General features: G+C 43.3%; 1 protein-coding gene across 4 annotated transcripts; it reads right to left on the bottom strand.

Annotated features, from left to right (window-relative positions):
- Window positions 1–656: 656 nt before the first annotated feature.
- LOC129821310 (RNA-binding protein 27-like) lies at window positions 657–20,135 on the bottom strand. Of its 4 annotated transcripts, none has more exons than XM_055878833.1 (21): window positions 19,896–20,135; window positions 19,041–19,159; window positions 18,758–18,885; window positions 18,566–18,648; window positions 18,110–18,306; window positions 17,004–17,318; window positions 15,902–16,132; window positions 13,159–13,320; window positions 10,922–11,068; window positions 10,476–10,620; window positions 10,005–10,188; window positions 9,573–9,800; window positions 9,280–9,411; window positions 9,006–9,134; window positions 8,816–8,890; window positions 5,513–5,674; window positions 5,267–5,371; window positions 3,962–4,174; window positions 3,667–3,750; window positions 3,430–3,549; window positions 657–3,196 (listed from the first exon to the last, which is right to left on the bottom strand). In XM_055878833.1, exons 1-21 carry the CDS (start codon window positions 19,952–19,954, stop codon window positions 3,116–3,118), a joined length of 3,099 nt encoding a protein of 1,032 aa, XP_055734808.1. In that variant the 5' UTR covers window positions 19,955–20,135; the 3' UTR covers window positions 657–3,115. The 4 variants fall into 4 exon arrangements, with proteins under 4 accessions (XP_055734808.1, XP_055734816.1, XP_055734826.1 ...); XM_055878841.1 differs by having other exon boundaries at window positions 9,280–9,408; XM_055878851.1 differs by having other exon boundaries at window positions 10,476–10,617.
- Between the last annotated feature and the right edge of the window lie 979 nt (window positions 20,136–21,114).

Genomic DNA, 21,114 nt, shown 5'->3' with positions numbered 1-21,114 from the left:
CAGCATCTTCACAAGATCCTTTGCTGTTGTTCTTGGATTGATTTGCACTTTTCGCACCAAGTACGTTTATCTCTAAGAGACAGAACGCGTCTCCTTCCTGTGCGGTATGACGGCTGCATGGTCCCATGGTGTTTATACTTGCAAACTATTGTTTGTACAGATGAATGTGGTGCCTTCAGGTGTTTGGAAATTGCTCCCAAGGATAAACCAGACTGAGGTCTTGGCTGATATCTTTTGATTTTCCCATGACGTCAAGCAAAGAAGCAGAGTTTGAAGGTAGGCCTTGAAATACATCCACGAGTACAACTCCAATTGACTCAAATGATGTCAATAACCCTATCAGAAGCTTCTAAAGCCATGACATCATTTTCTGGAATTTTCCGAGCTGTTTAAAGGCAGTCAACTTTGTGTATGTAAACTTAGTGATACAGTGAATTATAAGTGAAATAATCTCTGTAAACAATTGTTGGAAAATTACCTGTGTCATGCACAAAGTAGATGTCCTAACCAACTTGCCAAAACTATAGTTTGTTAACAAGAAATTTGTGGAGTGGTTGAAAAACAAGTTTTAATGACTCCAACCTAAGTGTATGTAAACTTCTGACTTCAACTATATATCATTCAGTATCTATACTAAAGAAAGGACACAACACAGGTTTTGAAGGTAATATTTTTTGGGAATGGTTTCTCTCGCATCTTCGCAATGTTGAAATTTGAACGGTATAGTTTTTCTTTTTTACTTGTCTAATTGAAGTTGTTTATTTAAATGTTGTATTTTGTTCCTTTCCAGATAACACCATTCCTCCATGTTTATTGGTAAAAGCAAACATGCTAGTGAGTTAGAAATCCATTTTACAAACAGAATAAATCAAAAATACATACACTTCCTGAAAATATAAACAGTAACAAATCCAAAAGAATATTCTTCCTATAAGTGTTTTACATTTTACACTACCATGTCATAGTAGCGTCCACAAGGTAGAAAATCATCAAAGCAATTTCTGAAATCTCACTGAAGTAATAGTCCTGCCATTAGATTTGTCCTACTGAAGTTATCAAGCAAAAAGCTGTTCATATGTTGCTGTTCATATGCAATCCAAACAGGAAACGCACATAGCAAACAAGAAGGGTACTGTGCAGTGGAAAAACTACAATTTCTTATTCTCTGCATTGTCCTTCTAGAGCAGGGTTCTCCAACCCTTTTCCTGGAGAGCTACCGTCCTGTAGGTTCTCACTCCAACCTTAATCAAACCCAAATCTAATAATCAGCTGGTTGATAAACTGAATCAGGTGTTACAACTGGGGTTGGAGTGAAATCCTACAGGAGGGTAGCGCTTCACAAACAGGGTTGGAGAGCCCTGTTCTAGAGTCTGACTCATCCCTTTCTCACATTCCAATGGGCTTTTTATTGATCTCCAGAAATAAACATGTGACCTGATTTAAAATTGTCATGCTGATAATGTTATCGCCAAGCCTCACACTGATAGGACAAGTCAAAGTCTAGAGAGGAGTCTTACTTTCCCGTTACTCTAATCTCCCAACTTTCTCAATAAGACTGCAAAATGAACAGGGGGCAAAATCTTATAGGGGCTATGGCAACATAACCGTTTTCAGCGCTTACATTGAATTCAATGGTTTAGTCTTGAGTTACAACAGGGTGGTTGGTCCTGGCCAAATATGAAAGCAGAACATGCTATAGGGTTCAATATCTATACTTCAGGGGCATCTCTAAAGAATTTCAGCTCTCCCTCTCTTGAATAAATGTAAATACAGTATGGAAATATAGCTTTTTTTCATCAATTATACACAATCATACAAGAGTTGATGTTAGTTAGCACATTCAGAGCCACCAACGTTTCTCCACTTGCAGGGCGGTATGGGGAGATCCTCACTCATTAACATTAGGTGCTTCGCTTACATGGAAATGGATTAACTGCTGATGTATGTAAATTAAGATCAGAAACTGTGCATGGAAACATCACCAATCTGTAACAAGTGACTGGTTATTTGACAACTCTGTCAAAACCATACATTTCCCTTGAAGATGAATCCTGGCAGAGATGAGTTGGTATGAATGTGTCTTTGATGTTATGTGAAGTGACGCCACAAGGGTTAGTTTAAACACAAACCTACGTTAAATAAGCAAAGTAAGTGGGACCTCTTTTCCTGACAATTTCCACATTCATTCAAGTGACTAAAAATGGAAAAAAAGTATCAAAGTAAATCCTATTGCAAACATTTACAAAATTTACAGAAGAAAATCACGCATCTCATAAAAAGTCAGCCTTCTGCTGATTACGTAAGGCAAACTTAGAGATCAAATCAAATGTTCAGTATACATTCAAACACCATTGTCTACAGATATCCGACACATTTGACAACAAATGACTAGCTCCTCATCCAAATAGGTCTTTGGCTTTCAGATGACTAAGGGGAGATGACTTGGGTTAAGAGAAAACACTTGTTACACACCATCTCAAAAGTGCGTAACAGTCTTGGTGTTCATATGTACATAAAGTGGCACCACACATTTAGTCGACAACAAAATACTCAGGGGAATATCAATTTTATCTCTAAATTCAAGACGGAGGTTGTATCTAATTTGCAAGGGCATTTCAACAGGGGAGTGTAAACTTCGTGACCTCTGCTGTAGACCGAGACGGTGAGATCTGTGAGGGTGTGGCCATCCCTGGACCGAGGACCTTTAAGCCTCGAAATTATAGACAACATTAGCCAAACTAGGGAGAGAAGGAAACCATAGCTTAAATATATATAAAAATAACTAGCTATTCACAGTAGTCACAAATGTTGTGTGTTACCGATTATCTAGTAACCACATCGAAACATACATCTATTTATAACGATTTAGATTTTTTTATCTCAGAAAAAGTGAGATTTGAATAATTATTCAGATGTTTGAAGAGACAAAACAGTCTGCCTTTTCAAGCTTCAAACATATCATTAAAGGAACTGCTTTCTCTCATAAGTGTTTCATTCTTCAGTCTCAAAATACTGGAAATTGCAACAAAAAAAAAGTGATTTCGTCAAATCGGCTTGAATTAGTTTTTAAAAAATAAAGTAATTCCCACTAAAAAGTGTGACGTTCGTATTGCATTCATCGCCTCCATGAACGACTCTCGTACTCGTCATCCTCATCGTCGTCTTCCTCCATAAGCAGGTAGGGGCCGACTTCCTCCTGGAGGAATGAAATCAAAGAACATGCATTTTGATGTCATTAAAAACATTGACTAAAAACGATCTATAATTCTGCAAAATAAATACAAAACTCACTAAATCAACCATTTTGCAATCGATAATCCGTATTATTTATAACATTGAATTCTGATTTATTAACATGACATGCTTTTCCAAAATGCCTAAATGGTACAAAAACAGGAAATGTATGGGGAGAGATGTATAGTAACGTACCTTATTGGCCTCATCCTTCAACGACTCCTCTTCAGGCTCTGTGGACACGGATGGAGTCTTCGGCTTGTGCCATGAAATCTGTAGAACGCGACCTTTGAACTTTGCTCCTTGGTTTGCAGCCTATAAAATGTGAAAATGATCGTGAAGGGTGAAATTCAATTCAAACTTGTGTTAACTGTCTGTTATAAAGGCATTCAAATGTTACTAGCTACTGTGCGTCATATCTGCAGGACATACATTCTCTGCTTCACTCCGGGTCTTGAACGTCATGACAACGCTGGTAGCATCCTGATCATGAAGCTCCTGTATCTCACCAAATTTCTGTGACAAAGACAAGAATACCAAACAGCCGTAAGTGCCAGTGGAAACTCCTTTGCACATCTTCTAAGGCATTGTTTTACTACTATAACGATTCATGCTTTGTACCACAGGATGAGTTCTAGCTCTGACTATTCAACATTAAAATAAGCCATTTTGGGGAAACCATGCAACTAGCTGGATAGGATAAGATGTGATGGTTGTATTTCCTTACCACAAAGTGAGGCATCAGCTCCTCCTTCTCTTCCTGTGTGACTCCCATGATGGCGATGGCCCGGGGCCTGTGGTCCACCACCATGTGATTGCCCCCTCCTCTGCGTCCCCGTCCCCGTCCCCTGCCCCTTCCTCGGCCTCGGCCCCTGCCCCTGACGCCTATTGGATCGTCCACCTTCCCCCGCCCGGTTGGTATCAAGCCCAACCGCGTGGCCTAGGAGAACACAGCCAACAAAGTCATCAGATCCACAGTTACTCCTCAACAACAACACAAAACGAGGTGCCACCTGGCACTATTAGGAGAGTAACACAGAGGCGGTTGTGCCACCTGGCATGTCCTCAGCAAACAGTGCCATGCAGCGTCAGTGTCTAGAAAGAAAATGTAATGCCACTCAGAACAAGTGTCCCCACAGGTCTGGTATCCATCTTTAATGAGTCCAAGGGAATATGGACCAGCAGGCTGATTGTGGTGGGCCTGAAAGCTTGGAGCGGCAGGTAGCCTACTGGTTAAGGGCGTTGGGCCAGTAAACAAAAGGTGGCTGGTTCGAATCCCCGAGCTGACTAGGTGAAAAATCTGTCTGTAAGTCGCTCTGGATAAGAGAGTCTGCTAAATAACTCAAATGTAAAAATGGAGCAGAACGCCAACACTCGTCCTTCCCCACCCCTCCTACTAAATGTCATCCCTCTATTTTCTTACAAGGAACACCAGCTCAAACTTTAATGAAATCAGATGCATCAATGTAGGATATGTGTTTCGTTAGGATTCGTTAGTGGGTGTCCTCTGGGCTTGGTAAGTGCCTGCAGTTTAATGTGCAGAAGAGGGATAAAGCCATGCATATTTCATGGAAGCTAATTTAAGCACACCAGGCTGGGAAAGCCATGCAGAGAGGTGTTGCCATGAGAGAGAAAAAACGAGTTTGTTGTTTAGAACTTGATCCTCTGACACCGAGGACGTGTTTTTCCTCTGGAATTGATTGTAGAATTTTTTCATGTTCTAAATTTTTGGGGCGTGCCGGCAATGATTTTGCCCTGGCGCAGCACCCCAGCTAAATGATTGCAGAGGAAACACTGGGCAACATATGTGACTAGCAGCAGACGAGAGAAGCTGTGTGGCAAGGCATACGTTCACATCCAAGGTGATGTCCTGCTGCTCGCTTCAGACCGTTCTTCTAAAAGGTTGCACATTTGTTGGCGTTGTCTTGTCTGCCACTACTCTTTCACTATGCCAGAACACTGCCACATTCCAGACGTGGTCATTAGTTCTAGAGAGAGGACTTCCGAAAGTATGGATGCCCTGTCTACCCACCTCAACCTGCAGCTGGCCCAGTTTCTGCTTCAGGTCTGTTGTGTCCTCTCCAGAACTCATCTTCTTGTGGAAATCAAGCTCTGCATCCAGAAGCTCCTTTTGTTTCTGAGGGAAAGCACAAATCAAACAGAGCTATTGATATTACGTTTGGATTTCCACAATGCACGAACTACATTGTATAAGCAAATACTGTAAATGGCGCAATTAAGAAATTACAGCCATATATGATATGGTAGGTAGACTCACATCTATCTTGGTCTTGGACTGGGCCGTGGAGTGGGAGGCTGGGCTCATCTCGTTCTGGAGCTGGGAGATCTTGTCGGTCAGATCCTTGAGGGTCTTCATAAGGTTGGCCCTCTCCTCTGGCTTCAATGTGGCCCGGTTCTTTTCAAGTCTGTTTATTAGAGCCTATAGGAGGAAGGACATGATATTGACTAATCAGTGCTAGACAAGCAGGGTTTTCCAGGACAACACACGGGCTCTTTTGGTCTTACTGGTGTCCTTGGTTTTGATAGTGAATGAACAATGTGATGACGATCACTGCATGTGGCTTATGTGCAACTGTAAAATGGAAGGTGGTGATATCCTTTAAATTATTAACTACACTAAACAGAAAGATCAACGCAACATGCACCAATTTCAAAGATTTTAACAGTTTATAAGGGAATCAGTCAATTGAAATAAATAAATTAGGCCCTAATCTATGGATTTTACATGACTGGGAATACAGATACAGTGCATTTGGAAAGTATTCAGACCCCTTCCCCTTTTCCACATTTTGTTACGTGACAGCCTTATTCTAAAATTATTTAAATGTTTTTTTCCTCCTCCTCAATCTACACACAATACCCCACAATGTCAAAGTGAAAACAGGTGTTATCCAAAATTGTAGCAAATTTATTAAAAATAAACAGAAATACCTTATTTACATAAATATTCAGACCCTTTGCTATGAGACTCAAAATCAAGCTCAGGTGCATCCTGTTTCCATTGATCATCCTTGAGATGCTTCTACAACTTGGAGTCCACCTGTGGTCAATTCAATTGATTAGACATGATTTGGAAAGGCACATACCTGTCTATATAAGGTTCCACAGTTGACAGTGCATGTCAGAGCAAACACCAAGGTCAGAGACAGGATTGTGTCGAGGCACAGATCTGGGGAAGGGTACCAAAACATTTCTGCAGCATTGAAGGTCCCCAAGAACAGTGGCCTCCATCATTCTTAAATGGAAGAAGTTTAGAACCACCAAGACTCTTCCCACAGCTGGCCGCCCAGCCAAACTGTGCAATCGAGTGAGAAGGGCCTTGGTCAGGGAGGTGACCAAGAACCCGATGGTCACTCTGACAGAGCACCAGAGTTCCTCTGTGGAGATGGGAGAACCTTCCAGATACTCTGCAGCACTCCACTGATCAGGCCTTTATGGTAGTGGCCAGACTAAAGCCACTCCTCAGTAAAAGGCACATGACAGCCCGCTTGGAGTTTGCCAAAAGGCACCTAAAGGACTCTCAAACCATGAAAAACATGATTCTCTGGTCTGATGAAACCAAGATCTAACTCTTTGGCCTGATTGTCAAACATGGAGGAAACCTGGCACCATCCCTACGGTGAAGCATGGTGGTGGCAGCATGTTGTGGGGGATGTTTTTCAGCGGTAGGGACTGGGAGACTAGTCAGGATCGAGGGAAAGATGAACAGAGCAAAGTAGAGAGATCCTTGATGAAAACCTGCTCCTGAGCGCTCAGGATCTCAGACTGGGGCGACAGTTCACCCTCCAACAGGACAACGACCCTAAGCACACAGCCACGACAATGCAGGAGTGGCTGTGAATGTCCTTGAGTGGAGCCCAGCCAGAGCCCGGACTTGAACCCAATCGAACATCTCTGGATAGGCTTGAAAATAGCTGTGCAGTGACGCTCCCTATCCAACCTGACAGAGCTTGAGAGGACCAGAGCAGAGAAGGGGAGAAATTCCCCAAATACAGGTGTGCCAAGCTTGTAGCGTCATATCGAAGAAGACTCGAGGCTGTAATTGCTGCCAAAAGTACTGAGTAAAGGGTCTGAACACTTGTGTAAAAGTGATATTTCTCCCAAGATTTTATACATTAGCAACAAATTCTAAAAACCTGTTTTTGCTTTGTTTTTGTTTCTGCTTATGGGGTATTGTGTATAGATTGAGGGGGGGAAACGATTTAATCCATTTTAGAATACGTCTGTAACGTAACAAAATGAGGAAAAATGCACTGTATGCATCTCTGTTGGTCAGAGATACCTTGAGAAAAAAAAGTAGGGGTGTGGGCCAGAAAACCAGTCAGTATCTGGTGCGACCACCATTTGCCTCATGCAGCACGATACATCTCCTTTGCATAAAGTTGAATCAGAATGTTGATTGTGGCCTGTGGAATGTTGTCCCACTCCTCTTCAATGGCTGTGCGAAGTTGCTGGATATTGGCAGGAACTGGAACACGCTGTCGTACATGTCGATCCAGAGCCTCCCAAACATGCTCAATGGGTGAATAGGTCCTTGCGACATGGGGCTGTGCAATATCATGCTGAAACATGAGGTGATGGCGTCGGATGAATGGCACACTGGGCCTCAGGATCTGATTACTGTCTCTGTGCATTGAAATTGCCATCGATAAAATGCAATTGTGTTCGTTGTCCGTAGCTTATGCCTGCCTATACCATAACTCCACCATGGGGCACTCTGTTCACACTCTGCTGGCATTAGCAAATAGCACACCCACACAACGCCATACACGTTGTCTGCCATCTGCCCGGTACAGTTGAAATCGGAATTCATCTGTGTGAGAGCACACTTCTGCCAGTGGCCATTGAAAGTAAGCATTTGCCCACTGAAGTCGGCTACGACGCCGAACTTCAGTCAGGTCAAGACCCTGGTGAGGAATACAGGCAACAGATGAGCTTCCCTGAGACGGTTTCTGACAGTTTTTCGGAAATTCTTTGGTTGTGGAAACCCCAGTTTCATCAGCTGTCCGGGTGGCTAGTCTCAGACGATCCCGCAGGTGAATTCAGATGTGGAGGTCCTAGGCTGGCGTGGTTATACGTGGTCTGCGGTTGTGAGGCGTGTTGGACGTACTGCCAAATTCTCTAAAACGACATGGGAGGCGGCTTATGGTAGAGAAATTAAATTCTATGGCAACAGCTCTGGTGGACATTCCTGCAGTCAGCATGCAAATTGCACTCCCTCAACTTAAGACACGTGGCATTGTGCTGTGTGACCAAACTACACATTTTAGAGTGGCCTGTTGTCCCCAGCACAAGGTGCACCTGTGTAATGATCATGCTGTTTAATCAGATTCTTGATATGCCACACCTGTCAGGTGGATGGATTATCTTGGAAAATGAGAAAATCTCACTAACAGGGATGTAAACACATTTGTGCACACAATTTGAGAGAAAAATATGCTTTTTGTACATATGGAACATTTCTGGAATATTTTATTTCAGCTCATGAAACATGGGACCAACACTTCACATGTTGCGTTTATATTTTTGTTCAGTATATATGTAATATAAGCAACCATACCTTCTGGCATTCAATCTGTTTCTCAAGCATCGCCTGCTTTTTTTTCCTCATGTCCTGTTGCAACTTCAATGTCTCCTGATACGAACAAAGAACAAACCAAACAATTGATTAGAGTGGAATTTAGATTTTTGTATGAAAGGTGATGATATACTGAAGCTTATTCAAAATGCTAACAGCAAAACTGACTTGCCTGCTTCTTTTTCAAGACCTCCAGTTCTTCAAGTGCTTTGGCAGTTTTACCAAGTGACTTGGATGTTGCCTTGAGGACTGTGGACATGTAGGGTCCCTTCTGAAGGGCCCCAGTGGAGGCCAGGAGTGCCTAGGATAGAAAGAGACAAACAGACCCTTTGATTACTACCTTACCCCCTGTGTCAATCCACTCCCTTTACCATAATACAACACCGTGCTGCAGACATGTATAGGGGCACACTCAGACCCACAGAGCATAGGAAATTACTGCTTACTGCTGCAGTGTCCGCGCTGGGGTGCAGGGAGTCCAGTTTGTCCCCGGCCACAGCCCCAACACCGTGGCAATGTTTGGGCACCGTCTTATTATTCAGCACATAGGCCCCGGGACTGTGCTGCTTTATCACCTGCTGGTTTTTACAGAAAGATAAAAAGTAATGCATGGATGATGATCACTGCTGACCTGGAGCTTAGAACTTCTCTGTTCAAAACCAAAACTGCTGGTTGAATGAATGAATGGTTTGACCAGCTAAAAAAAGAGTTTTGCAGTAGTCACAAGTGCGCTGTTCACCTTGTGGACGTTGGGTTGCTGTTGCCCCATGGCAGAGCTCTGGCTCGGTCCGTCCCCCTGACCCTGACCCATGCTCTGTCCCTGCTGCTGGGTGTTGGCCTCTCGGTGCCAGTACACACGGATGAAGCGGTTGTTGAGCACCGCCTCAATGCTGGAGATGGCCCGCCGTGCCTCTTCGTTGGCTGTGTACTGGATCAGAGCTGCCTCCGGGTCACCACCAAACACCACCTATTGGAGACGGGACAGGTCAAAGGAGATACAGGAAGTAGTGATGTAGGCAAGCGGGTGTGTCACTGATTACCCTCAAAATAATGATAATGATCTAAAAAGTTCCTGTGTTTAGTGGTACAAATGATATCAAGAAATTTGGAGTAAAGTGCTGTCGAGATAAAAAGCGAATGAAATAGTCAACTACAGTCATGTTACTCTTACCTGAATATTCACGATGGTACCAAACTTGCTAAAGTGTTCATTCAATTTGGTGATGTTGTTGAGATCTCGGGGGATTTTGCGAACTTCCAGCTTAGTGTTGACATAGTGATTCTTCTTGGGGAAGCCCCCGTGTTGGGGCTTGTTGTTGGGGAAGTTGAGTTGGTTGTTGGCCTGGTAGTTTGACCTGGAAGAGAATGACGGAAGTGAGTGACAGGGCAGAGGAGCCAATGACAGGGATCTGTGAAGCAGAGTTCGGGCCAAGTAACGAGTCATCTAAATCCAGGCACCTACAGAGCGCAATTAAAACTGCCATTGAACTGGAATCGCTCACAACGCTGCAGTGGTGGAGGGTGGGTACTGTGCGTGTTCAGGGTGGCCCTTGTGTGTGTGTGTGTGTGTGTGTGTGTGTGTGTGTGTGTGTGTGTGTGTGTGTGTGTGTGTGTGTGTGTGTGTGTGTGTGTGTGTTCTTACTTGTCCATCCAGGGTTTTTTGGGCAGCTGGCCCTCTGTGGGCCCCAGGGGCCTCTTCCTGCTCTCCTGCTCGGTGCTGCTGTAGCGGGACACACTGCTGGGAACACTGGCCACTGCCGGCTCTGTCTGGATCACTATGTTAGCTGCTGGGAAAAGAAGAAAAACTGTCGGTCGTAATGACACAGCTAGAATCTGGACTGCTGTCTGGATGACAATAAGGATATGTAGTGAGTGATTCTAGCTGTGCGTGGCTTTTTCTCTTAAGATCCTAGTCTGGTTCGAGTTGTTTGATCATGTTCTCCCAATGAACTAACATATGGAACTCTTCTCATGTTTCGTATTGGTTAGGAGCAGAGGAAAGGCCCAATCTAAATAACTAAAGTGACTTGTGTTGAGTAAAAGGGATCGATTAATTAAAGCGGGACAGGATAGACCCACATGTGATACCTCTGGATCCCTGGCCATCTCCGGAAGTGAGGCCAATCAGGTTGGGTCTCTGGGTCTGGATGCGGGGGATGAACTGCCTGTACTGGGGCCGGCTGGCTGCAGTGATGCCTGGAGACTCTGGGTTGTAGGCCTCTGGGTCGTAATTATCTGGCAACACAAGGGATGGGACACATCATTAGAAGAACTAAAACAGCATTTTACACTGTGGGGAGTGACAATTCCCAAATAGGCATATCTGTAATAACACCTACTTTAACTGTATGCATGCTTACAAGGAAAACCTAAGTATGGTTATACTATTGAGCTCAATATTATAAAGTCTGATTTTGCTATATAATAGGCTATGGCTTGGGAGTCAAGAATGCATGCACTAAACTAAAACATGGAGACACCCAGAGCAAGTAAAATAAATACACACACACACACAGAGTTCCTCTGTCCAGTGTCTGTTCTTTTGCCCATCTTAATCTTTTATTTTTATTGGCCAGTCTGAGATATGGCTTTTTCTTTGCCTAGAAGGCCAGCATCCCGGAGTCACCTCATCCAGGATGGCACATCAATGCGAGCTGTGGCAAAAAGGTTTGCTGTGTCTGTCAGCGTAGTGTCCAGAGCATGGAGGCGCTACCAGGAGACAGGCCAGTACATCAGAAGACGTGGGGGAGGCCGTAGGAGGGCAACAACCCAGTAGCAGGACCGCTACCTCCGCCTTTGTGCAAGGAGGAGCAGGAGGGGCACTGCCAGAGCCCTGCAAAATGACCTCCAGCAGGCCACAAATGTGCAGGTGTCTGCTCAAACGGTCAGAAACAGACTCCATGAGGGTGGTATGAGGGCCCGACGTCCACAGGTGGGGGTTGTGCTTACAGCCCAACACCGTGCAGGGCGTTTGGCATTTGCCAGAGAACACCAAGATTGGCAAATTCGCCATTCGCGCCCTGTGCTCTTCACAGATGAAAGCAGGTTCACATGCACATGTGACAGACGTGACAGAGTCTGGAGACGCCGTGGAGAACGTTTGGCGGTGGGTCAGTCATGGTGTGGGGTGGCATTTCTTTGGGGGGCCGCACAGCCCTCCATGTGCTCGCCAGAGGTAGCCTGACTGCCATTAGGTACCGAGATGAGATCCTCAGACCCCTTGTGAGACCATATGCTGGTGCGGTTGGCCCTGGGTTCCTCCTAATGCAAGGCAATGCTAGACCTCATGTGGCTGGAGTGTGTCAGCAGTACCTGCAAGAGGAAGGCATTGATGCTATGGACTGGCCCGCCCGTTCCCCTGACCTGAATCCAATTGAGCACATCTGGGACATCATGTCTCGCGCCATCCACCAACGCCACGTTGCACCACAGACTGTCCAGGAGTTGTCGGATGCATTAGTCCAGGTCTGGGAGGAGATCCCTCAGGAGACCATCCGCCACCTCATCAGGAGCATGCCCAGGCGTTGTAGGGACGTCATACAGGCACGTGGAGGCCACACACACTATTGAGCCTCATTTTGACTTTTTTTTAAGGACATTACATCAAAGTTGGATCAGCCTGTAGTGTGGTTTTCCACTTTAATTTTGAGTGTGACTCCAAATCCAGACCTCCATGGGTTGATAAATTTGATTCCCATTGATCATTTTTGTGTGATTTTGTTGTCAGCACATTCAACTATGTAAAGAAAAAAGAATTTAATAAGAATATTTCATTCATTCAGATCTAGGATGTTATTTTAGTGTTCCCTTTATTTTTTGGAGCAGTGTATATATATTATTGTTTTGTATTAAGAGTAGAGAAATGGACTGCATTTAAATTAATTCCCTTTCTCACGTATGTGGGCAGGATTAGTCAAATAAAGTTTGCACTCATCTAATGTGCACCTTACAGCACCAACAGTAGATTTCCAGTTCAGAAACAGTGTGACCCTCTGGTTAACATATGTTATTGCACCCTAAAGAAATGACTTGATCATGCAGGCAAGGCAGTAGGACACAAAAACAAAACTAACACCACCACCACCCAAAAAGGAAATAATTTGCAAAACGTGAATGAACCATGTGACCATAAACATTTTAAACCAATATAATTTCTCTGTCTTTCCTCACTTACTACAGTCAAACTGAACAATGCCATTTGGTTCACATTGTTTTCTTTGAAAAACACAATCTTTCAAATCAAACTGATAAAAAGTAAAATAATATGGGAGCTATGCTTAAAAGTACCACTTTCCATGCCAATTGAGAAAATCATAGCTGCTTACATTCTGACTGAGAATATTGGGGGTGTAGAGAGACTGAAGAAGATGGAGGTGGTGGAGGAAGAGGAGGTGGAGGTCCCACTCCAGGCGGTCCCAGAGAGGACGCAGAACTCGCTCCTGAGTTGTTGGGAGTATCTATCCCACTTGCTGGTATTAATGGGGGCCCTATGGGAGATACAAATCCAATCTGAACCCAGCTAATACTAGACAAAAGCCATTTACTTAAACTCCTAAACAGAAAAGGCTAGGTAAAGTACAGACATGCCGTATAGGGTGAGAACTAGTGAGGGTAAGACAACAACAAAGACAGCTGTTTCTCTGAGGTGCGTAATTTCAAAGATTTTACTGAGTTACAGTTCATATAAGAAATCAGACAATTTAATTAAATTCATTAGGCCCTAATCTATGGATTTCACATGGCTGGGCAGTGGTGCAGCCATGGGTGGGCCTTGGAGGGCATAGGCTCACCCACTTGGCAGCCAGGCCCAGCCAATCAGAATAAGTTTTTCTCCACTAAAGTGCGTTATTACAAACAGAAATACTCCTCAGCAATGACATTGTAGGCAGCTTATGGTAGAGAAATAAATATTATATTCTCTGGCAACAGCTCCGGTGGACATTCCTGCAGTCAGCATGCCAATTGCATGCTCCCTTAAAACTTGAGACATCTGTGGCATTGTGTTGTGTGACAACTGTACATTTTAAAGTGGCCTTATATTGTCCCCAGCAAAAGGTGCACTTGTGTAATGATCATGCTGCTAAATCAGCTTCTTGATATGCCACACCTGTCAGGTGGATGGATTATCTTGGCAAATGAGAAATGCTCACAAACAGGGATGGAAACAAATTAGTGCACAAAACTTTTGAGAGAAATAATATTTATGTGTATATGGGAAATTTCTGCAATCTATTACTACAGCTCGTGAAACCAACACCTTACATGTTGAGGAGATATTTTTCTTCTGTGTATGTAACACAACAAACCGTCCTTATGACATGCTATTTCTCAATTTAACAGGCAAGCCTTGAACTCGATATCTGCGCGAGACTCATTTCATCATCCAGCAACCGCAGCGTTTCATACCGCACCGCGCCCCACCCGCTGGCTTTCTGTCCGACTCCCACCAGCTACCACAAGAACTGCTCCCAAACCCAACGCAGTCCCGCAATGTTCTTTTAGGCGTATGTGACGCAGCTCACGTGCCAGCCACGGTCCTAGCCATTTTGCGCCCTATAGGCAATATCAAATGCGGAAACATAACTTAATAAATAGGTTAAATTACCAGAGATTCTCACGTGGCCCATTATATTAGACTATCTGCATTACTGGGCTGTATCAACCAATATGCTAGATGTCGTTGAAGAGAGCAGCGTTGGAGAGACTTGCTCTTTCGCTAGAGCTATTTTTTATAGCCTACCCTTTAAGAGTGGAAAGATTTTCAGACTGATAAATATGCGTGATCAATATTTATTACTAGGCAATGCAGTAAACTATAGCCTAATCATATTTAGGAAGTACATTTCCTTGGAAATATAACTGCCCAGTGCTCCTCCGCCCATGCATTGGCCTACTCCATTTAATTGAGACCACACGCGCACCTGATCTCGCACGCGTGGCTACTGAACTTGAAGCAGCAAGAATAACGACAGCGACACTTACTACTTTTGCATATAGGATATAACCTACCTTCTAGGAGGCCGATATGCAGGCAGAGACAAATAAATGGGAAATCAATACTTATTAAAAATTTAAAGGCGCAACGGTCGCTCACCATAGTAGCTTTCTTCTCAAACCATTTTGAAATTATATTTTAGGTATATGATCACACTGGCAATAGATCATTTGCTGAGCATAATACTTGTTTATTTTACTGGACTGATGGCCTGCATCTGACGGTCAACCTGAGGGGAGGGAGAGCGCATCAGTGAGGCTTCCTCTCACCCGACTCACCGTCCCTCCTCTCTCCCTCCCTCCGCTGAGAAAAGGGGACAGTCTTCCAGCTGATGGTGAAACTCAAGTCGAAGTAGGGAGAATGTTCAACACTTTTATAAGCCATAAAATGCACAAAGTGTTGACAGTGCTGAATAACAAGTTAAACATGAAGTTACTAATAAAAACAGCAGTGCTTTGCTGTATTCCTTGAGTCTCTATCTAGTCATCGATTTAAAAGTTTAAAAATCTCACAGTATCAACTTTGCTGTGCGCTCAAGACTTATTTTTACAGTCTAAGAAACCGTGCAGACACGGTGATCTGAGCTATCTGATTGGCCAGCGGTAGGCCTGTAGGTGTACCTGATTTGCACTGTGGGTCTGCCGGGTAGGCGGAGTTCTACCTTCAGACACATGAAATGGTTCAAAATGGTCATACTTTGCCTTCCCGGCGCTAGGGCTGCTGAATCTGCTGCACATACCACCAACAGCGTGAAGCGAATAAAAAAAAGAAAGAAATTGAATTGCCAGGCTTTATCGTTGCGTTTTCTACAGAAATGTTTGGTGATCGACTAGGAACGCGATCGACCGGTTGTTGACCACTGATGTAAACAAACATCCATGCATCCTAAAATAACTCTTACCACATTAGGATCTAAAGTTAGGGCTCTGGGTTTTTCCTAATCATGTGACCTGACCAGGAAAAACACTTGGCCTTAACCTATGTCAAACACAGACTGGTAAGCATTCGGGGATCAGGAGTGATGGTCGAATTGGGAGACCGCATCATAGCAGAGACATGGTAACATTACTCACCAGGAGGAGGCATAGGGAAGATGCCCGGTGGGGGCGGCTGGCCGTGGGGGGGCATTGGCATCCTGATGGCAGGGGGCGGCTCGGTCATGGGTGGCATGGCCATCCGGGCCGGCGGTGGCATGCCAGGTGGGGGAAACGGGATCATGGCGGGCAGCGTGACGTCGTCCACAATCAGAGGATCATTGCCGTGGTCAAAGGGACAGAGGTCACCACGCACACAGAAACCTTTCTCTGTGGAAGACAGAAAGGAAGATCGATGAAAATTGCATAAAAATGATCAATTACATTCTTACCATAATTGCGCTCAGAATTGCTTTCCCCCCAGTCATATAAAAAATGACATCAGTCCAAAATTAGAAGCATCTACTTTGCAACCGTTTTGTTAAGAGCTCCTGATAACACCCAGGCAATTCTCTGAACCCTCAATGGTGGGGCAGAGTGAGAAATATCGCTGCCCTGTTGAGACTGTTGGATAAATATAAACAGTGTCCCATTGGAGAAGCAGCTCTATGCCTGATCTGCACTCTCAGGGGAAGGATGTTGAACCAGGGTCATTAGTGGTGCTTTAAACCAGGCACACACTTACTGAGGGTTAGAATGCAACCAACCTACTGCATTTAATTCATAAACAAACAATTGGCTGATATTTGACTGTAAATATTTGCACAATTTGACTACTGTAGACACATGAACTTAACACTCTACAGAGAAGGCTCCTAGCATATACAATGACTAGAAGGCCATCCAAGGCCACCTGCTTCAATATTGAACATCCTTTCACAAGTTTTTGCATGTACATGCATTACATTAGAAACTATTTTGGATATGGATGATTTATTCTTGTCGTTCAGTCACTAAAACAGATAAGAGACGTTCAGCTACATAAACAACAGGTCATTATTGTAAAAGAGAATGGGTTCTCAATGACTTACCTGGTTAAATCAAGACACAAGTAAAAGCCAGATATTGTTGATAGATTAACTGTAGGGCTAAGAGACATAGATAACATCTAATTTCATAATATAGACCTAAGATCAGAGTGAAATTAGACTATTTCAGTTGATAAGTCTTTCTCCAGAATAACCCAGAGGTGAGCCCTTACCGTCGTAGTCGCGACAGCGGTGCTTGACTGAAGTGCTCTTGTTGAACAGCTTGCCCTCCCTGTGATTGGAGTAGTAATTAGACCAGCTCTCCGTGGTGCTGTCAGGCAGGTGAGCGGGCGCTACCACGGTAACAGAGCTGGGGACAGCTTGGCCAGCAGAGGAGGGGAACGAGTGCTGCTGGGGGGTTGGCAGGAGAGGTGGCGGATGCTGGTGTTGCTGCTGGTGTTGCTGCTGTTGTTGGGTACCTAGGGACCCAGAGGTGGAGTTGAAACTCTCAGGCTCCTTCCTCTCCACTTCAAACTTTGACCTGTAATCTGTTGAACATACAGAGACACAGACACACACTTTAACCCAAAAGTCACAATGTAAACTTAACATTACACCACTGGTTCTGGGTTAAGTTTAAAAAACGTTGAAGTACTACATAAGTCATTTTTTGGGGTTGCCATACTTAACTTCTCCAATTATATATTTTTTACAACTTTTAACTCCCCCACATTCCTAAAGAAAATATTTACTTTTTACTCCCATACATTTCCCCTGACACCCAAAAATACTCGTTACATTTCGAACGCTCATGCAGAACAGCAATATGGTCCAATTCACGCACCTATCAATATAACTTGTTGTAATCCCTACTGGAGTGTGCCTGTCTGTACAAAAAAGGAAAAAAAGAAAATTGGTCGTCTGGTTTGCTTAATATAAAGAATTTGATGTATAGCATTTACTTTTACTCAAGTATGACCATTTAGTACTCTTTCCACCACTGTACATAAGTACATTTAAAACCAGATACTTTTAGATTTACTCAAGTAGTATTTTACTGGGTGACTTTCACTGGTGTACATTTTTATTAAGGTATCTTCACTTTTACTCAAGTATGACAATTGAGTCCTTTTCCCACCACTGCACAGAATTTATCATAATCTTTATTATGAGACATCCACACCACAGAGGGCATTTAAGGATCCCCCCAGTACGAGTCCAATCAATAGGCTAATTTCTTGAATCTTGCCTCTTCTTAGCAAAGATTTGTTTTCAACCTTTTAGGTTAACATTTGAAGTGAAGCAGATTTGTTCATGTCCGCGCCCCTGTGAGTCTCACCTCTCCCTCTGCTGTGCTCCTTGTCCCTGCTCATGCCTCGGCTCCCACTTCGGCTGCGGCTCCTGCTGCGGCTGTAGCTGCGCCCACGAGAGTTGCCTCCGCGCCGGTCATGCCTATCGCGGTGGGAATCTGTGCTTTTACCGTGACGGTCCATGTCACGCCGCTTGCGGTCGTCTCGTCTGCGGTCATCACGGCCCCTGTGTGGTCAGGCGATCAAGGCATGTTGGTTAGTTATTTAGCAGCACCTTTTATACAGTACCAAACTTTTCATGGTAATCTGTACTACTGATGTGACTAGCATTTCAACAACAAGACTTACATTGTGTGTCAAAGATCATTAGACATAAGAGCCTAATCAAGCCAACATCTTGACCTCCAGAGAGCATCATCACTGTCAAGAGGTGAACTCACTGGAGAGAACCAGGAAAATAACAAAAACATAGATATCAGCCTTACCTTGTCTCGTTGAAGTCAGAGCGGTTTCTCAGTGGACTTCTTCTCCTCCTGTTATCCCCCCTATCCTCTTCTACATTTTCAACCTTAAGATGAAGAAAATAACAATAATGAGCTATATCCCAACCATCAAAGACCGCAAAATAATACAACGGAAAGGATTCTGCATGAAGCCAGTTCAACAAATGCCCTTACCTCCACAGCCTCCTGTTTTAGTGCAGGGAGTTTGGTGTCCTCTTTGGGAACTTCCTTAGCAAGTGGATTACCCAAGTAGTTTTTGGTGGTCAAACATTCAAAGAGCTTATCAACAAATCCGGTGGTTTCTGTAATAGGTGAAGTATCAAGGCATAAGACTTTTATAGACATTTATTTTTGAATTATTTCAGACTATCATTCAGTCACCTACATGTTTCCACAATGGAAATACTAGTTTATGTGACGCAAAACAACACTGACAATAATGAGTTGTGTGTCCTACCTTTTTGTAAGAAGACATCCAGTTGATCTGCACAAAGTGCTTTCAGCTCTTTCTCAGGTTTGTCCTTCTTTACCAAAGCCACAACATAGTTGGCTAAAGCAGAGGGGTCAGCATCACATCTGCAAAAGCAACATTATCCATATTGCTCAGAACAGGGTTTGTATCAGACAATATCTGTCAATAATCATGTGTAACCAAGCCAAGAAAGTTGCAATGACAATTAAGTTTGAGATTTTGAATTGAGGCAGCAGGTTAGACACTAATCTAGTTCTACCTAACATATATGTTAGCAATGACAACACACACGTATATAAACTGGGATGTCAGGCTTTCTAACTGGCTAGCTAGCTGGTTGGCTATAAATGCTAGACGTCACTACTAGCAGTGTCTAGGAGTAGCTAAGCTATCTTAGCCACTACATTTATAACAACGCCAGTCTAGTTTTTAATATCCTAAGTTACCCATACATCACAAGCCACACTTGCTGTGCAATAGTAATATCAATGATTCTCGTTGATTGGGACGAAGTTGATTGAGTTTAATTAGCCAACTTTAGTTAGCTGGTAGTCAGACAAAGTTACCTAGTTACCTAGCTTTCCAGCTGGCTAGTTAGTTAAATGTATTGCGGCAGCGACACCAAAACAGATAACGTTATCTAGAATGCCTTCATGTGATTAGTGTCTACAATTTGCCCAACATACCAGATATGCAGAATGTATAACGACGTATAATTTACACCACAAACGTTCAATTGGTATTTGTACTGCCACATAGCAAGTTAGCGGTGGCGTAGCTAGTTAGCGTGCTAACTCGTGCAAGCTAGCTAGCTAAGTGTCATTTCAATTCATCACTCACATTGGCTCCAGGAGTTTTGCGAGCCACGACTTCAAAGCTTCCACATTTTCTATGATCATCGTGAAAACGGCTTAATAATACTGACTATAAGTTCAAGGTGTGTTGTGATATTCCTACTTTCATCGTCTATAAATGTATATTAAGCGTAGGCCTTTACTAATCACTTCACTTGCAGGTCGGACGAATTGCTTTACGTTCAAACACAGGCATGGCAACATAAGGTTTATTGCTAATTTGGATCCTTGGGACGTCCCAACTCTGACGTTACCCCCTTTGATATTGAAAATGTTAAGGTTATGGTTTGATAAGGGTTAAGGTAAGATTTAGGGTAGTGGTTAAGGTTCAGGTTAGGGTTAGGGGTAAGGGTATGGACGTCCCAAGGATACTACATAGCACTAACCGCGACATGACGGGCATGTTGTAAACCAATCAGCTGGCCAAACCAAAGGGTTTTCACTAGTTATCACAGCCACAAGGTCTACAGTATATCGTAAACATTAATGAAAACTAAAATGTGCTTTTTGGTCTTATTTTAAGGTTAGGGTTAAGCATACATTTAATAGTTTTGTCAAGGTTAGGCTCAAGGTTTGGTTTAAAATCAGATTTTAAGAAGACAAGTTGTATAAATAGGCGGGGTTTATCTATTTGTGGATGTGGTAACTAGTGACGACTAAACCAAGGGGAAACCATCATTCAACTTTTGTAGTAGGAAAGATTTGTTTCTCTTTTGGTCAATTCAACAACAGAGCGATACGAACCTTGTTTCAGCAGGATGTTGTATCTATCTACACCTTATGCCATGCCTTATTGGAATGGATTTATTGATAATATCTGTTGGAAAAAAGTTTGGATGTTGCCACACACATACCTACTTGTTAAGAAAATTAAGGAAGTTTCCTCTTAAATGATTCGTAAATATGATCCTGTCAACCACTATATGGAGAAGTTTAAGGAAAATATCAACTCAAATTGCTCCTTTTGTAATGACCACCCAGAAACAGTGTTGCATCTTTTTTGGCATTGTATTCATGTAAGAAAACTGTGGCAAGACATCAGTAGATTTATAATTGAACACTTTTATGAAGGTCTTACACTATTGTGGAGAGATGTACTGCTTGGATTCTTTACCTACGATAGGAATAAGCTGAAACATTTTAATGTAATTAATTTCATTATTCTTTTGGCCCAATTTCATATTCACAAATGTAAATTTACAACA

Source organism: Salvelinus fontinalis, chromosome 2 (assembly GCF_029448725.1).
Source record: "Salvelinus fontinalis isolate EN_2023a chromosome 2, ASM2944872v1, whole genome shotgun sequence".
Classification (NCBI taxonomy): domain Eukaryota; kingdom Metazoa; phylum Chordata; class Actinopteri; order Salmoniformes; family Salmonidae; genus Salvelinus; species Salvelinus fontinalis.
The sequence above is the reverse complement of the archived record's forward strand: the minus strand, read 5'-3'. Positions and strand labels throughout refer to the sequence as shown.